Source organism: Salmo salar, chromosome ssa10 (assembly GCF_905237065.1).
Source record: "Salmo salar chromosome ssa10, Ssal_v3.1, whole genome shotgun sequence".
In the NCBI taxonomy this organism is placed as follows: domain Eukaryota; kingdom Metazoa; phylum Chordata; class Actinopteri; order Salmoniformes; family Salmonidae; genus Salmo; species Salmo salar.
The window spans coordinates 40,485,198-40,503,108 of record NC_059451.1 but is presented as its reverse complement, the minus strand read 5'-3'; the positions used below and the strand labels follow the sequence as shown (position 1 = coordinate 40,503,108).

The window sequence follows — 17,911 nt, the reverse complement described above, 5'->3', positions numbered from 1 at the left end:
CTGTGTGCAGCTGTGCAGCCTGACAAAGACAAATACAACGATTCATCACCATACTGGAAACACTTATCTCCCTCACTAGCTTTAAGCACCAGCTGTCAGAGCAGCTCACAGATCACTGCACCTGTACATAGCCCATCTATAATTTAGCCCAAACAACTACCCCTTCCCCTACTGTATTTTTATTTTTTATTTTTCTCCTTTGCACCCCATTATTTATTTTTCTAATTTGCACTTTCTTCCACTAGAAATCTACCATTCCAGTGTTTTACTTGCTATATTGTATTTACTTTGCCACCATGGCCTTTTTTGCATTTACCTCCCTTATCTCACCTCATTTGCTCACATTGTATATAGACTTATTTTTCTACTGTATTATTGGCTGTATGTTTGTTTTACTCCATGTGTAACTCTGTGTTGTTGTATGTCTCGAACTTCTTTGCTTTATCTTGGCCAGGTCGCAATTGTAAATGAGAACTTGTTCTCAACTTACCTACCTGGTTAAATAAAGGTGAAATAAATAAAAATACTGTAGGTCAATTTGTGTGCAGTATTTGGCTGCTCTAACAAGGCAGGAAAGACAACAGGATTATTGTTTTTTTACAGATTACCAATCATAAAAATCATAAAAAACCAAGGTAATATGACTCAAGAACTGTCAGAATGGCGAAGAAACCTTTTTGCCTGTCAAGACCTGAACCCAGACAGCTATATGAATCAGAATGTACTTTCTTGTAGCCAGCGTTATGACGACTTGGAAATCAGGTTACAGGATTTGATTTAATGAGACCCAATCATTTCCACTGTGTGTCTGGAAATAATGAGTAGGACTCAATATGAGAATGTAGAATATCAGAGATATTCAGTGTGTGTGTGTGTGTGTGTGTGTGTGTGTGTGTGTGTGTGTGTGTGTGTGTGTGTGTGTGTGTGTGTGTGTGTGTGTGTGTGTGTGTTTCAGGCTAACTCTAATAGCTCCGACATGCTCTTGAAGTAGAATCCCTCCCACACATTCCCACAGAGATTAGCTATTTGTCACAGAGCACAAATTCACCAGCATCAACAACACACACACACAAATACCCACACAGACAGAGATATAAAGACACACACAGACACATGCAGATGCACGTACACATTCACAAGAACACACACTAGAACACACACCTACTGTTGATGCACATACACAACCACAGACAGAGGAGTACACACACAGGTACACAGGTAACCAGGTACACAAAGACCTAACCAGAAAACACTGGGATTTCCAGTTAGCACCATATCACACATCAGCACATCAGAGACACGTAAGGGTAGACATACAATAATTAGGCTGAAGGCACCGACCTTCACACACACACACACAAACACACACACACACAGGGGAGAGATGTATGGCAAGTGCAGTGAGAGGCGGAGATGAGATGAGAGGAGACGGGGAGCTCCGGTTTTCTGCTCCCAGGAGCAGAAAAATTCTGGCGTGGGAGGAAGGATACGAGAAATCACAACCTGGATCATTATCCTAGAGCAAGGCAGAGTGCATGTGTGCGTTTTCGTGTGTGTGTGTGTGTGTGTGTGTGTGTGTGTGTGTGTGTGTGTGTGTGTGTGTGTGTGTGTGTGTGTCACGTAAATAAGTCAGACAGGCTTAGCTGCTGTGACAGACCCGGTTGTAGCAGTGAATTTCCCTTGCCTGTTGGCAAAAACACGACAGGGTATAAATCTCAATTAGGCCACAGCTGCAACTACACAAAAACACACACAACACATGCGCACACGCATACACAAACATGCGCACACACATGCACGCACACATGCACGCACACACACGCGCTCACACACAAAAACACTCACTGAATTTCTTCTATATTGACTTTCTTATATCAAAATCCCTAACTGATTCATAGACAGAAAGACACATATTGCACTGCAGTTATGTCCTTCACATCTATCATGTAGGGCACTGCTGTCTCCCATATACAGTTGAAGTCGGAAGTTTACATACACCTTAGCCAAATACATTTAAACTCAGTTTTTCACAATTCCTGACACTTAATCCAAGTAAAAATTCCCTGTCTTAGGTCAGTAAGGATCACCACTTTATTTTAAGAATGTGAAATGTCTGCCACACCCTGACCTGAGAGAGTCATTTTTCTCTATTTGGTTAGGTCAGGGTGTGACATGGGGTGGGCATTCTATGTGTTTTATGTCTATGTTGTTTTTTCTTTATTGGCCGAGTATGGTTTCCAATCAGAGGCAGCTGTTATTCGTTGTCTCTGATTGGGAATCATACTTAGGCAGCCCCTTTTCCCCACAGTCAGTTGTGGGATCTTGTCTTTGTGTTGCATGTGTTTGCATGCATAGCTTTTCATTCGTTGTATTGTTTATTGTTTTTTGCTGGATCACATTTAAAATAAAGTATGATGAACCCAACTCACGCTGCGCCTTGGTCTACCTTTAACGACGGACGTTACAATGTCAGAATAATAGTAGAGAGAATGATTTATTTCAGCTTTTATTTCTTCCATCACATTCCCAGTGGGTTAGACGTTTACATAAACTCAATTAGTATTTGGTAGCATTGCCTTTAAATTGGGTCAAACATTTCGGGTAGCCTTCCACAAGCTTCACACAATAAGTTGGGTGGATTTTGGCCCATTCCTCCTGACAGAGCTGGTGTAACTGAGTCAGGTTTTTAGGCCTCCTTGCTCACACACGCTTTTTCAGTTCTGCCCACACATTTTCTATAGGCTTGAGGTCAGGGCTTTGTGATGGCCACTCCAATACCTTGACTTTGCTGTCCTTAAGCCATTTTGCCACAACTTTGGAAGTATGCTTGGGATCATTGTCCATTTGGAAGACCCATTTCCGACCAAGCTTTAACTTCCTGACGGATGTCTTGAGATGTTGCTTCAATATATCCACATGATTTTCCATCCTCATGAGGCCATCTATTTTGTGAAGTGCACCAGTCCCTCCTGCAGCAAACACTCCCACAACATGATGCTGCCACCCCCAAGCTTCACGGTTGGGATGTTGTTCTTCGGCTTGCAAGCCTCCCCCTTTTTCCTCCAAGCATAACGATGGTTATTGTGGCCAAACAGTTCTATTTTTGTTTCATCAGAACAGAGGACATTTCTCCAAAAAGTACAATATTTGTCCCCATGTGCAGTTGCAAACCGTAGTCTGGCTTTATTATGGTGGTTTTGGAGCAGTGGCTTCTTCCTTGCTGAGCGGCCTTTCAGGTTATGCCGATATAGGACTAATTTACTGTGGATATAGATACTTTTGTACCTGTTTCCTCCGGCATCTTCAAAGGTCCTTTGCTGTTGTTCTGGGATTGATTTGCACTTTTCACACCAAAGTACGTTCATCTCTAGGAGACAGAACGTGTCTCCTTCCTGAGCGGTATGACGGCCCTATGGTGTTTAAACTTGCGTACTATTGTTTGAACAGATGAACGTGGTACCTTCAGGCGTTTGGAAATTGCTCCCAAGGATGAATCAGACTTGTGGAGGTCTACAATTGTTTTTCTGAGGTCTTTGCTGATTTATTTTGTTTTTCCCATGATGTCAAGCAAAGAGGCACTGAGTTTGAAGGTAGGCCTTGAAATACATCCACAGGTACACCTCCAATAGACTCAAATGATGTATGTTAGCCTATCAGAAGCTTTTAAAGCCATGACATCATTTTCTGGAATTTTCCAAGCTGTTTAAAGGCACAGTCAACTTAGTGTATGTAAACTTCTGACCCACTGGAATTGTGATACAGTGAATTATAAGTGAAATAATCTGTCTGTAAACAATTGTTGGAAAAATTACTTGTCATGCCAAAGTAGATGTCCTAACTAACTTGCCAAAACTATAGTTTGTTAACAAGACATTTGTGGAGTGGTTGAAAAATTATTTTGAATGACTCTAACCTTAGTATATGTAAACTTCCGACTTCAACTGTGTCTCATTGTCTGCATCCCAAATGCCCCTCTATTTACTATATACTGTAGTGTTAACTTAAAATGACACAACGACTAGGTTCCAGTATAACAACATTTATTAAACCGTATTTCCACAATACATTGTTGCCATAGCGCTCAGGCCAGGTCCATCAATTGTGAGACTACCGCGCAGGAGTACTAATAACAAAGTGATAGCACCTGTCATAATCTTCGTCTTCTGAGGAGGAAGAAATATTGGACCAATACGCAGCATGGTAAGTGTCCATACTTATACTTTTATTTTTTTAAACGTGAATACTAAACAAAACAAGAAAACAAATGACAGTCCTGTAAGGCTACACAGCTATACAAAGAAACAACCACCCACAGACACAATATAAAATAAACCCACTTAAATATGGCCTACAATTAGAAGCAACGACAACCAGCTGCTTCTAATTGGAGGTTGTTCCCAAAACTAACATAGAAATAGACAAACTAGAAAACCCACATAGAAATAGAAAACATAGAACATAAACCAAAAACCCCGAAACACACAAAACAAACACACCCCTGCCACGTCCTGACCAACTACAATAACAAAATGACCCCTTACTGGTCATGACGTGACAGCACCGTAATAACAGAAATATAGTGATACTTAAAACATGAACTTATAGTGCACTACTTTTGATCACTACTCTCTATCTCCCTTAGAGCCCTGGTCAACAGTAAGGGAAAGACCTAGTCAGTTGTACAACTGAATGCATTCAACTGAAGTGTGTCTTCAGCATTTAACCCAACCCCTCTGTATCAGAGAGATGGGGGGAGGGGGGCTGCCATTAACTGCTAAGGGACAGAATGACAGATTTTTACCTTTCGGTTATTGGCCCAACGTTCTAACCCCTAGGCTAACTACCATTACTATCAATAGAATAGGGTGCCATTTGGTACTAAACTAAGGTGTAGGACATGCTATGTGAATGTAAAGCATTACACAGAGTGACCTAACCTCCCTCTTAATCTCTTAATTCATTCTCTCCATTTATTTTATCCTCTGTTTAAATCTCTGCATTCCTTTCATCCTCCGTCCTTCATCATTCTTTAAAGGAGACCAGCAAAAATATCAACCTGATAGTCTCAACGCTAGATAGAAACTTACTTAGAAATATACTCTACCTCTCTCTTGTTATCTCTCTCTGTATATCTCAATCTTGTTCTCTCCCTCCCTCCCTCCCTCCCTCCCTCCCTCCCTCCCTCCCTCCCTCCCTCCCTCCCTCCCTCCCTCCCTCCCTCCCTCCCTCCCTCCCTCCCTCCCTCCCTTTATATTCTTTCACTCTCTCTCACCCCCATCTCTCTCTCCAAGTTAAGCTCATTGCTGAGACACCGTTTCAGACTCAAGAGGGGATAATGCTGATCATGTGACATAGCCATGGGTGTGTGTGTGTGTGTGTGTGTGTGCGTGTGTGTGTGTGTGTGTGTGTGTGTGTGTGTGTGTGTGTGTGTGTGTGTGTGACATGCATGTGTAGCGTGCGTGCATGCGTTAGTAGTTTCAAGAGATATGCTCATAAAGTGTGGTAGCATAGAGACAGGAAGACATAAAATAAGCTTTGCTCTCCTCGTGCTTTAAGACATAAAAGAAGCTTTGCTTTCCTTATTAGTAAAAACTTTGGGATTCAACCCTTAAAGTTGACAAAGACTGGTTTGAGTGTGTTGAATATATTTTTGTGTTCTAGGGGTTTCTACTACTCAGTTATACTCCTCCTGTTCCTCTATAATAGAGAGCCAGTGGTGGATACTTGCCAGAGACAGAGAGAATTAAATTAAAGGAAAAGAGAGAGAAAATGACTGAAAGAACAAGAGAGATGGATCTTCAATTTACTTTCCTACCTTATTATGTCAAGGAATGTATCGATCAGCAGAATGATACAAGGCCTGAGGGACAGAGTGGATGAGAGAGAGAGGAATGGAAGAAGGGTGGCGAGGAGGAGAAGGTCAAGGAGCAGAGAGAATTAGAGCGAGATAGATAGAGGGATCATCCGAAAGAACAGAATTGGAGCGTGAGATAAGGAAAAATGACGAGTAAAATAGATTTCTAGAGACACAGGAAGGAAAGAGAAAATGAGGTGGAGGAAATGAAGGAGGCATGCTTGCGCATGTGCATCCATCTTTGAGTGGATTTACATATTGTATTTCGTACAGTACGGCATAATTTTCCTCTTGCAAACACACACATGCTATGAGTCACCGTAACATTTGAAAAAAAACAGGATATCTGATACTGTAGCTGTGGGGTGTAGCTCAGTGTGAGAGAAAGACAGAGAGAGAGAGAGCGAGAGAGAGAGAGCATGAAAGAGAGAGAGAGACAGGGAGATAGATGTTGTAATGTATGTGTATCTGTAGGGTGAAGCTTAGTAAGCCTGTCTAGAGCTGTGGCCTGGTAAAGCAAATTAGGAGCATGATAAGCTTTCTACTGCCAGACTACTGTAATCATATTAATAATGCATGTGCCACCTACCAGCCACACACACCCACCAGCTCTCACAGTCTCACGTCAGAATTAGATGTTCATCCATGTTTCTCAAACGTCACATTTTTGAAGTTGTTCAAAACGTAACATTTCTAAGTGTTTAAGGTTAGGGTTAAGTTCAGACATTAACTCCAAATTCTTAAGGTTAAGCATTAACTCCGAATGGTTAAGGTAAGGGTTAAGGTTTGGGATGGGCTTAAAATAAAAATATAAAAAACTACTTTATATCGCTGGATTCAAACTTGCATCCTTTGGAATCAAAGGCCGAAACCTACTTGAAGGCATCAGTGCTCACTGTTGCCCCTAGTTGCCCATTTCCACATCATCTCCCGACGTCCTCAGACATGCGTGGACGTGGAGAACTGACTTGAATCACGGGTGACCTGGCTGAGCCGCACACACGCACGCATGCACACCACACACACCACAGCTTATATCACACACACACACACACACACACACACACACACACACACACACACACACACACACACACACACACACACACACACACACACACACACACACACACTGAGGTTAGGGGACCAATAGGATGGAGGGACTCACTGTGGCCAGCTCGTCAAACTTCCCGAAGAGTTCGTTGAGCAGTTTGACCAGTTCCTGGGCAGTACACTGAGACGCCAGACTGGTAAACCCCACAATGTCTGCAAACAAGATACTGGAGGGGAGGGAGGGGAGGGGGGAAAGAAAGAAAGATAGACATTATTATAATTTTTCTAACAATGACAACCTAAAAAGGTCTAGTCATGCCAAATTGCCCTTCTCAGTCACAAATAACATTATTTTCTTGTAGCACAGTTGAGCTTATTTGAGTCAGACACTGTCAACATTACTTTGTTGATGAATATGAATGTACTGAACTAAGAAGAAGATGTGTTTGTCAGCTTATCCCAGTTTATCATAGGGACAAAAACCAAATCATCGCAATCACACACATGCACGAACGCACACACATACAACACACAGACTCCCATGAACGAGTGAGTAAAGGAGAGTATCTTATAGAACAGTCTGGTCAAAAGTAGTGCACTATAAAGGGAGTAGGGTGCCATTTGGGATGAAGTCAGTGTTGCTTTAGTTTGAATAGAGTATTAAAAGCCATTTGTCCACAGCACAGATGGTTAGAACAACAAGGTGTTATTTACTGAACAAAAACATAAACGCAACATGCAACAATTTCAAAGGTTTTACTGAGTTACAGTTCATATAAGGAAATCAGTCAATTCAAATGAATTCATTAGGCCCTAATCTATGGATTTCACATGACTGGGAATACAGATATGCATCTGTTTGGTGTGGATCAGAAAACCAGTCAGTATCTGGTGTGACCACCACTTGCCTCATGCAGGGCGACACATCTCATTCGCATAGAGTTGATCAGGCTGTTGATTGTGGCCTGTGGAATGCTGTCCCACTCCTCTTTAATGGCTATGCGAAGTTCTTGGATATTGGCGGGAACTGGAACATGCTGTCGTACTCGTCAACCCAGACCATCCCAGACGTGCTCAATGGGTGACATGTCTGGTGATTATGCAGGCTATGGAAGAATTGGGACATTTTCAGCTCCCAGGAATTGTGGGCAGATCCTTTGAGCATGGGGCCGTGTATTATTATGCTGAATAATGACGTGATGGTGGCGGATGAATGGCACGAAAATGGGCTTCAGGATCTCATCATGGTATCTCTGTGCATTCAAATTGCCATAGATAAAATGCTATTGTGTTTGTTGTCCGTAGCTTATGCCTGACCATACCATAACCCCACCGCCAACACAAAGGCATACACGTGGCCTGCGGTTGTGAGGCCGGTTGGACGTACTGCCAAATTCTCTAAAACAACGTTGGAGGTGGCTTATGGTAGAGAAATGAACATTCCATTTTCTGGAAACAGCTCCAGTGGACATTCCTGCAGTCACGGCCCCTCAAAATTGAGACATCTATGGCATTGTGTTGAGTAACCAAACTGCACATTTTAGAGCAGACTTTTATTGTCTCCAGCACAAGGTGCACCTGTGTAATATTCACGCTGTTTAATCAGCTTCTTGATATGCAACACCGATCAGGTGGATGGATTATCTTGGCAAAGGAGAAATGCTGACTAACAGGGATGTAAACAAATTTGTGCACACAAATTGAGAGAAATAAGCTTTTTGTGGCTATGGACAATTTCTGGGATATTTTATTTCAGCTCATGAAACACGGGTCCAACACTTACTTTACATGTTGCATTTATATTTTTGATCAGTGTAGATCTAATTCACTGTGAATATAATCACCAGCCCTTGACTTTAACACGAAGAGAATGTATAGATAGAAGTGTGTAACTGTAACGGCTGTCGTAGTAATGAAACCAAGGTGCTGCGGAGGACGTGTGTTCATCTTGAAATTTAATTGAAAAAGAGAACACTACAAAAATAAACAAAAGACGACAGCAAAACAGTCCTGTCAGGAAATACTCTAAACAGAAAGCACTAGACAGAAACAATCATCCACAAAAACCCAAAGGAAAAACAGGCTACTTATGTGTGACTCCCAATCAGCAACAACAAACTACTGCTGTGCCTGATTGGAAGCCACACGGCCAAAATCAACGAAACAAACCAACCTAGAAAAAAGAACATGGAACGCCCACCCAATGTAACACCCTGGCCTAACCAAAATAAAGAACAAAAACCCCTCTCCATGGCCAGGAAGTTACAGTACCCCCCCCCCAAAGGTGCAGACTCCGGCCACAAAACCTGACTCTGAAGGGGAGGGTCCGGGTGGGCCTTCTTACGGCGGCGGCTCAGGTGCGGGACGTGGCCTCCGCTCCACCCTCGGCGTCGCCCACTTAGGTGGCGCCCCTGGCCGCGCCGGAGGACTGGTGGGCGACCCTGACTGCACCCGGCTGGCGGGCGATTCTGGTTGTGCCCGGCTGGCGGGCGACCCTGGCTGCGCCCGGCTGGCGGGCGATTCTGGTTGCGCCCGGTTGGCGGGCGATTCTGGTTGCACCCGGTTGGCGGGCGACCCTGGCTGTGCCTGGCTGGCGGGCGTCCCTGGCTGCGCCCGGCTGGCGGGCGGCTCCGGCGGCACTGACCCAGGATTCACCAGGCTGGGGAGACATGAAGGAGGCCTGGCCCTGGGCGCAGGCATAGGACTCACCAGGCTGGGGAGACATGAAGGAGGCCTGGCCCTGGCCGCAGGCACTGGACTCACCAGGCTGGGGAGACCCACTGACGGGCGCCGGACAGGCGGGCGGCTCTGGCGGCTCCGGACAGGCGGGCGGCTCTGGCGGCTCTGGACAGGCGGGCGGCTCTGGACAGGCGGGCGGCTCTGGTGGCTCCGGACAGGCGGGCGGCTCCGGCGGCTCCAGACAGGCGGGCGGCTCTGGCGGCTCCGGACAGGCGGGCTCCTCTGGCGGCTCCGGACAGTCGGGCGGCTCTGGCGGCTCCGGACTGGTGGGCAGCTCTGGCGGCTCCGGACTGGCGGGTGGCTCTGGCGGCTCTGGCCCAGGACACACCAGGCTGGGGAGACTTGAAGGAGGCCTGGCTCTGGGCGCAGGCACTGGACTCACCAGGCTGGGGAGACCCACTGGAGGCCTGGTCCGTTGAGGAGGCACAGGACTGACCAGGATGGGGAGACCCACTGGAGGCCTGGTCCGTGGAGGAGGTACAGGACTGACCAGGATGGGGAGACCCACTGGAGGCCTGGTCCGTGGAGGAGGCACAGGCTTGAGCAAGATGGGGAGACCCCCTGGAGACCTGGTCCGTGGAGGAGGCACAGGACTGACCAGGATGGGGAGACCCACTGGAGGCCTGGTCCGAGGAGGAGGCACAGGATAAACCGGGCTGTGGGGAAGCACTGGAGTTCTGGTACGTAGGCTCTTTATCCACACTCCAGGCTGAATGCCCACTTTGGCCCGGCACGGGCGGAGCGCAGGCATTGGGCGAACTGGGCCCTCCCAGCGCCCTGGAGACACAGTGCGCAGAGCCGGAGCAGGATAACCTGGACCGAAAAGGCGCACTGGAGACTAGATGCGCTGAGCTGGCACAATCTGTCCTGGCTCAATGCCTGCACTCACATGGCACTTGCGGGGGGCTGGCCTATAGCGCACCGGGCTATGAACGAGCACTGGAGACACCGTGCGCTTCACAGCATAACACGGTGCCTTACCAGTACCACGCTGCTTCCGGTAAGCACGGGGAGTTGGCTCAGGTCTACCGCCTGACTCCGCCAATCTCCCCGAGTGCCCCCGCCAAAATGTTTTTGGGGGCTGCCTCTCGTGTCTGCTGCGCTCCCTTTCCTCATACCAGCGCCTCTCAGCTCTCGCCACATCAATCTCCCACTGCGGGCGGCAATAATCCCCAGCTTGAGCCCATGGTCCTTTACCGTCCAGGATTTCCTCCGAAGTCCACGATTGTAGATAGCTCCTCTACTGGTTCTTCTCCTTGCGCTGCTCCTTCCTCCGATGCTTGGTCCGTTTTTTGGTAGGTGATTCTGTAACGGCTGTTGTAGCAATGAAACCAAGGTGCAGCGGAGGACATGTAACTTCTTCAGTAAGCCATAATGTGAGAGAGAGTAACTTCTTCAGTAAGCCATAATGTGAGAGAGTGTAACTTCTTCAGTAAGCCATAATGTGAGAGAGTGTAACTTCTTCAGTAAGCCATAATGTGACAGAGAGTAACTTCAGTAAGCCATAATGTGAGAGAGTGTAACTTCAGTAAGCCATAATGTGAGAGAGTGTAACTTCAGTAAGCCATAATGTGAGAGAGTGTAACTTCAGTAAGTCATAATGTGAGAGAGAGTAACTTCAGTAAGTCATAATGTGAGAGAGGGTAACTTCAGTAAGCCATAATGTGAGAGAGTGTAACTTCAGTAAATCATAATGTGAGAGAGTGTAACTTCAGTAAGCCATAATGTGAGAGAGTGTGTAACTTCAGTAAGCCATAATGTGAGAGAGTGTAACTTCAGTAAGCCATAATGTGAGAGAGTGTAACTTCAGTAAGTCATAATGTGAGATAGTGTAACTTCAGTAAGCCATAATGTGAGAGAGTGTAACTTCAGTAAATCATAATGTGAGAGAGTGTAACTTCAGTAAGCCATAATGTGAGAGAGTGTGTAACTTCAGTAAGCCATAATGTGAGAGAGTGTAACTTCTTCAGTAAACCATAATGTGAGAGAGTGTAACTTCAGTAGGTCATAATGTGAGAGAGTGTAACTTCTTCAGCAAGCCATAATGTGAGAGAGTGTAACTTCTTCAGGAAGCTATAACGTGACAGAGAGTAACTTCAGTAAGCCATAATGTGAGAGAGTAACTTCTTCAGTAAACCATAATGTGAGAGAGTGTAACTTCAGTAAGTCATAATGTGAGAGAGTGTAACTTCAGTAAGCCATAATGTGAGAGAGTGTAACTTCAGTAAGTCATAATGTGAGAGTGTACCTTCAGTAAGCCATAATGTGAGAGAGTGTAACTTCAGTAAGTCATAATGAGAGAGAGTGTAACTTCAGTAAGCCATAATGTGAGAGAGTGTAACTTCAGTAAGTCATGTGAGAGAGTGTAACTTCAGTAAGCCATAATGTGAGAGAGTGTAACTTCAGTAAGCCATAATGTGAGAGAGTGTAACTTCAGTAAGTCATAATGTGAGATAGTGTAACTTCAGTAAGCCATAATGTGAGAGAGTGTAACTTCAGTAAGTCATAATGTGAGAGAGTGTAACTTCAGTAAGTCATAATGTGAGTGTAACTTCAGTAAGCCATAATGTGACAGAGAGTAACTTCAGTAAGCCATAATGTGAGAGAGTGTGTAACTTCAGTAAACCATAATGTGAGAGAGTGTAACTTCAGTAAGTCATAATGTGGGAGAGTGTAACTTCTTCAGCAAGCCTTAATGTGAGAGAGAGTAACTTCTTCAGTAAGCCATAATGTGAGAGAGTGTAACTTCTTCAGTAAGCCATAATGTGAGAGAGTGTAACTTCTTCAGTAAGCCAAAATGTGACAGAGAGTAACTTCAGTAAGCCATAATGTGAGAGAGTGTAACTTCAGTAAGTCATAATGTGAGAGAGTGTAACTTCAGTAAGCCATAATGTGAGAGAGTGTAACTTCAGTAAGTCATAATGTGAGAGAGTGTAACTTCAGTAAGCCATAATGTGAGAGAGTGTAACTTCAGTAAGCCATAATGTGAGAGAGTGTAACTTCAGTAAGTCATAATGTGAGATAGTGTATCTTCAGTAAGCCATAATGTGAGAGAGTGTAACTTCAGTAAGTCATAATGTGAGAGAGTGTAACTTCAGTAAGTCATAATGTGAGAGAGTGTAACTTCAGTAAGCCATAATGTGAGAGAGTGTAACTTCAGTAAGTCATAATGTGAGAGAGTGTAACTTCAGTAAGCCATAATGTGAGAGAGTGTAACTTCAGTAAGTCATAATGTGAGAGAGTGTAACTTCAGTAAGCCATAATGTGAGAGAGTGTAACTTCAGTAAGTCATAATGTGAGAGAGTGTAACTTCAGTAAGCCATAATGTGAGAGAGTGTAACTTCAGTAAGTCATAATGTGAGAGAGTGTAACTTCAGTAAGCCATAATGTGAGAGAGTGTAACTTCAGTAAGCCATAATGTGAGAGAGTGTAACTTCAGTAAATCATAATGTGAGATTGTGTAACTTCAGTAAGCCATAATGTGAGAGAGTGTAACTTCAGTAAATCATAATGTGAGAGAGTGTAACTTCAGTAAGCCATAATGTGAGAGAGTGTGTAACTTCAGTAAGCCATAATGTGAGAGAGTGTAACTTCTTCAGTAAACCATAATGTGAGAGAGTGTATCTTCTTCAGTAAACCATAATGTGAGAGAGTGTAACTTCTTCAGTAAGCCATAATGTGAGACAGAGTAACTTCTTCAGTAAGCCATAATGTGAGAGAGTGTAATTTCTTCAGCAAGCCATAATGTGAGAGAGTGTAACTTCTTCAGTAAGCCATAATGTGAGTTAGTGTAACTTCAGCAAGCCATATTGTGAGAGACTGTAACTTCTTCAGTAAAACATAATGTGAGAGAGTGTACCATCAGTAAGCCATAATGTGAGAGAGTGTAACTTCTTCAGCAAACCAAAATGTGAGAGAGAGTAACTTCAGTAAGCCATAATGTGAGAGAGTGTAACTTCAGTAAGTCATAATGTGAGAGAGTGTAACTTCAGTAAGCCATAATGTGAGAGAGTGTAACTTCAGTAAGTCATAATGTGAGATAGTGTATCTTCAGTAAGCCATCATGTGAGAGAGTGTAACTTCAGTAAGTCATAATGTGAGAGAGTGTAACTTCAGTAAGCCATAATGTGAGAGAGTGTAACTTCAGTAAGTCATAATGTGAGAGAGTGTAACTTCAGTAAGCCATAATGTGAGAGAGTGTAACTTCAGTAAGCCATAATGTGAGAGAGTGTAACTTCAGTAAATCATAATGTGAGATTGTGTAACTTCAGTAAGCCATAATGTGAGAGAGTGTAACTTCAGTAAGTCATAATGTGAGAGAGTGTAACTTCAGTAAGCCATAATGTGAGAGAGTGTAACTTCAGTAAGTCATAATGTGAGAGAGTGTAACTTCTTCAGTAAACCATAATGTGAGAGAGTGTATCTTCTTCAGTAAGCCATAATGTGAGAGAGTGTAACTTCTTCAGTAAGCCATAATGTGAGAGAGAGTAACTTCTTCAGTAAGCCATAATGTGAGAGAGTGTAATTTCTTCAGCAAGCCATAATGTGAGAGAGTGTAACTTCTTCAGTAAGCCATAATGTGAGTTAGTGTAACTTCAGCAAGCCATATTGTGAGAGACTGTAACTTCTTCAGTAAAACATAATGTGAGAGAGTGTACCATCAGTAAGCCATAATGTGAGAGAGTGTAACTTCTTCAGCAAACCAAAATGTGAGAGAGAGTAACTTCAGTAAGCCATAATGTGAGAGAGTGTAACTTCAGTAAGTCATAATGTGAGAGAGTGTAACTTCAGTAAGCCATAATGTGAGAGAGTGTAACTTCAGTAAGTCATAATGTGAGAGAGTGTAACTTCAGTAAGCCATAATGTGAGAGAGTGTAACTTCAGTAAGCCATAATGTGAGAGAGTGTAACTTCAGTAAGTCATAATGTGAGATAGTGTATCTTCAGTAAGCCATAATGTGAGAGAGTGTAACTTCAGTAAGTCATAATGTGAGAGAGTGTTACTTCAGTAAGCCATAATGTGAGAGAGTGTAACTTCAGTAAGTCATAATGTGAGAGAGTGTAACTTCAGTAAGCCATAATGTGAGAGAGTGTAACTTCAGTAAGTCATAATGTGAGAGAGTGTAACTTCAGTAAGCCATAATGTGAGAGAGTGTAAGTTCAGTAAGTCATAATGTGAGAGAGTGTAACTTCAGTAAGCCATAATGTGAGAGAGTGTAACTTCAGTAAGTCATAATGTGAGAGAGTGTAACTTCAGTAAGCCATAATGTGAGAGAGTGTAACTTCAGTAAGTCATAATGTGAGAGAGTGTAACTTCAGTAAGTCATAATGTGAGAGAGTGTAACTTCAGTAAGCCATAATGTGAGAGAGTGTAACTTCAGTAAGTCATAATGTGAGAGAGTGTAACTTCAGTAAGCCATAATGTGAGAGAGTGTAACTTCAGTAAGTCATAATGTGAGATTGTGTAACTTCAGTAAGCCATAATGTGAGAGAGTGTAACTTCAGTAAGTCATAATGTGAGAGAGTGTAACTTCAGTAAGCCATAATGTGAGAGAGTGTAACTTCAGTAAGTCATAATGTGAGAGAGTGTAACTTCAGTAAGCCATAATGTGAGAGAGTGTAACTTCAGTAAGTCATAATGTGAGAGAGTGTAACTTCAGTAAGCCATAATGTGAGAGAGTGTAAGTTCAGTAAGTCATAATGTGAGAGAGTGTAACTTCAGTAAGTCATAATGTGAGAGAGTGTAACTTCAGTAAGCCATAATGTGAGAGAGTGTAACTTCAGTAAGTCATAATGTGAGATTGTGTAACTTCAGTAAGCCATAATGTGAGAGAGTGTAACTTCAGTAAGTCATAATGTGAGAGAGTGTAACTTCAGTAAGCCATAATGTGAGAGAGTGTAACTTCAGTAAGTCATAATGTGAGAGAGTGTAACTTCAGTAAGCCATAATGTGAGAGAGTGTAACTTCAGCAAGCCATAATGTGAGAGAGTGTAACTTCTTCAGTAAGCCATAATGTGAGTTAGTGTAACTTCAGCAGCCCATATTGTGAGAGACTGTAACTTCTTCAGTAAAACATAATGTGAGAGAGTGTACCATCAGTAAGCCATAATGTGAGAGAGTGTAACTTCTTCAGCAAACCAAAATGTGAGAGAGAGTAACTTCAGTAAGCCATAATGTGAGAGAGTGTAACTTCAGTAAGTCATAATGTGAGAGAGTGTAACTTCAGTAAGCCATAATGTGAGAGAGTGTAACTTCAGTAAGTCATAATGTGAGAGAGTGTAACTTCAGTAAGCCATAATGTGAGAGAGTGTAACTTCAGTAAGCCATAATGTGAGAGAGTGTAACTTCAGTAAGTCATAATGTGAGATAGTGTATCTTCAGTAAGCCATAATGTGAGAGAGTGTAACTTCAGTAAGTCATAATGTGAGAGAGTGTAACTTCAGTAAGCCATAATGTGAGAGAGTGTAACTTCAGTAAGTCATAATGTGAGAGAGTGTAACTTCAGTAAGCCATAATGTGAGAGAGTGTAACTTCAGTAAGTCATAATGTGAGAGAGTGTAACTTCAGTAAGCCATAATGTGAGAGAGTGTAACTTCAGTAAGCCATAATGTGAGAGTGTGTAACTTCAGTAAGCCATAATGTGAGAGAGTGTAACTTCAGTAAGCCATAATGTGAGAGAGTGTAACTTCAGTAAGTCATAATGTGAGATAGTGTAACTTCAGTAAGCCATAATGTGAGAGAGTGTAACTTCAGTAAATCATAATGTGAGAGAGTGTAACTTCAGTAAGCCATAATGTGAGAGAGTGTGTAACTTCAGTAAGCCATAATGTGAGAGAGTGTAACTTCTTCAGTAAACCATAATGTGAGAGAGTGTAACTTCAGTAGGTCATAATGTGAGAGAGTGTAACTTCTTCAGCAAGCCATAATGTGAGAGAGTGTAACTTCTTCAGGAAGCTATAACGTGACAGAGAGTAACTTCAGTAAGCCATAATGTGAGAGAGTGTAACTTCAGTAAGTCATAATGTGAGAGAGTGTAACTTCAGTAAGCCATAATGTGAGAGAGTGTAACTTCAGTAAGTCATAATGTGAGAGTGTACCTTCAGTAAGCCATAATGTGAGAGAGTGTAACTTCAGTAAGTCATAATGAGAGAGAGTGTAACTTCAGTAAGCCATAATGTGAGAGAGTGTAACTTCAGTAAGTCATTGTGAGAGAGTGTAACTTCAGTAAGCCATAATGTGAGAGAGTGTAACTTCAGTAAGCCATAATGTGAGAGAGTGTAACTTCAGTAAGTCATAATGTGAGAGAGTGTAACTTCAGTAAGCCATAATGTGAGAGAGTGTAACTTCAGTAAGTCATAATGTGAGAGAGTGTAACTTCAGTAAGTCATAATGTGAGGTGTAACTTCAGTAAGCCATAATGTGACAGAGAGTAACTTCAGTAAGCCATAATGTGAGAGAGTGTGTAACTTCAGTAAGCCATAATGTGAGAGAGTGTAACTTCAGTAAGTCATAATGTGGGAGAGTGTAACTTCTTCAGTAAGCCATAATGTGAGAGAGAGTAACTTCTTCAGTAAGCCATAATGTGAGAGAGTGTAACTTCTTCAGTAAGCCATAATGTGAGAGAGTGTAACTTCTTCAGTAAGCCAAAATGTGACAGAGAGTAACTTCAGTAAGCCATAATGTGAGAGAGTGTAACTTCAGTAAGTCATAATGTGAGAGAGTGTAACTTCAGTAAGCCATAATGTGAGAGAGTGTAACTTCAGTAAGTCATAATGTGAGAGAGTGTAACTTCAGTAAGCCATAATGTGAGAGAGTGTAACTTCAGTAAGCCATAATGTGAGAGAGTGTAACTTCAGTAAGTCATAATGTGAGATAGTGTATCTTCAGTAAGCCATAATGTGAGAGAGTGTAACTTCAGTAAGTCATAATGTGAGAGAGTGTAACTTCAGTAAGCCATAATGTGAGAGAGTGTAACTTCAGTAAGTCATAATGTGAGAGAGTGTAACTTCAGTAAGCCATAATGTGAGAGAGTGTAACTTCAGTAAGCCATAATGTGAGAGAGTGTAACTTCAGTAAGCCATAATGTGAGAGAGTGTAACTTCAGTAAGCCATAATGTGAGAGAGTGTAACTTCAGTAAGCCATAATGTGAGAGAGTGTAACTTCAGTAAGTCATAATGTGAGAGAGTGTAACTTCAGTAAGCCATAATGTGAGAGAGTGTAACTTCAGTAAGTCATAATGTGAGAGAGTGTAACTTCAGTAAGCC

General features: G+C 42.8%; 1 protein-coding gene across 1 annotated transcript in view; it reads right to left on the bottom strand.

Annotated features, from left to right (window-relative positions):
* adcy1a (adenylate cyclase 1a) overlaps positions 1 to 17,911 on the bottom strand; it is a 167,819-nt gene that overhangs the window by 69,002 nt on the left and 80,906 nt on the right. The window contains exon 4 of the mRNA XM_045687762.1: positions 7,023 to 7,134. Within this exon, the coding sequence (XP_045543718.1) occupies positions 7,023 to 7,134 (112 nt within the window). The remainder of the gene's footprint in view (positions 1 to 7,022; positions 7,135 to 17,911) is intronic.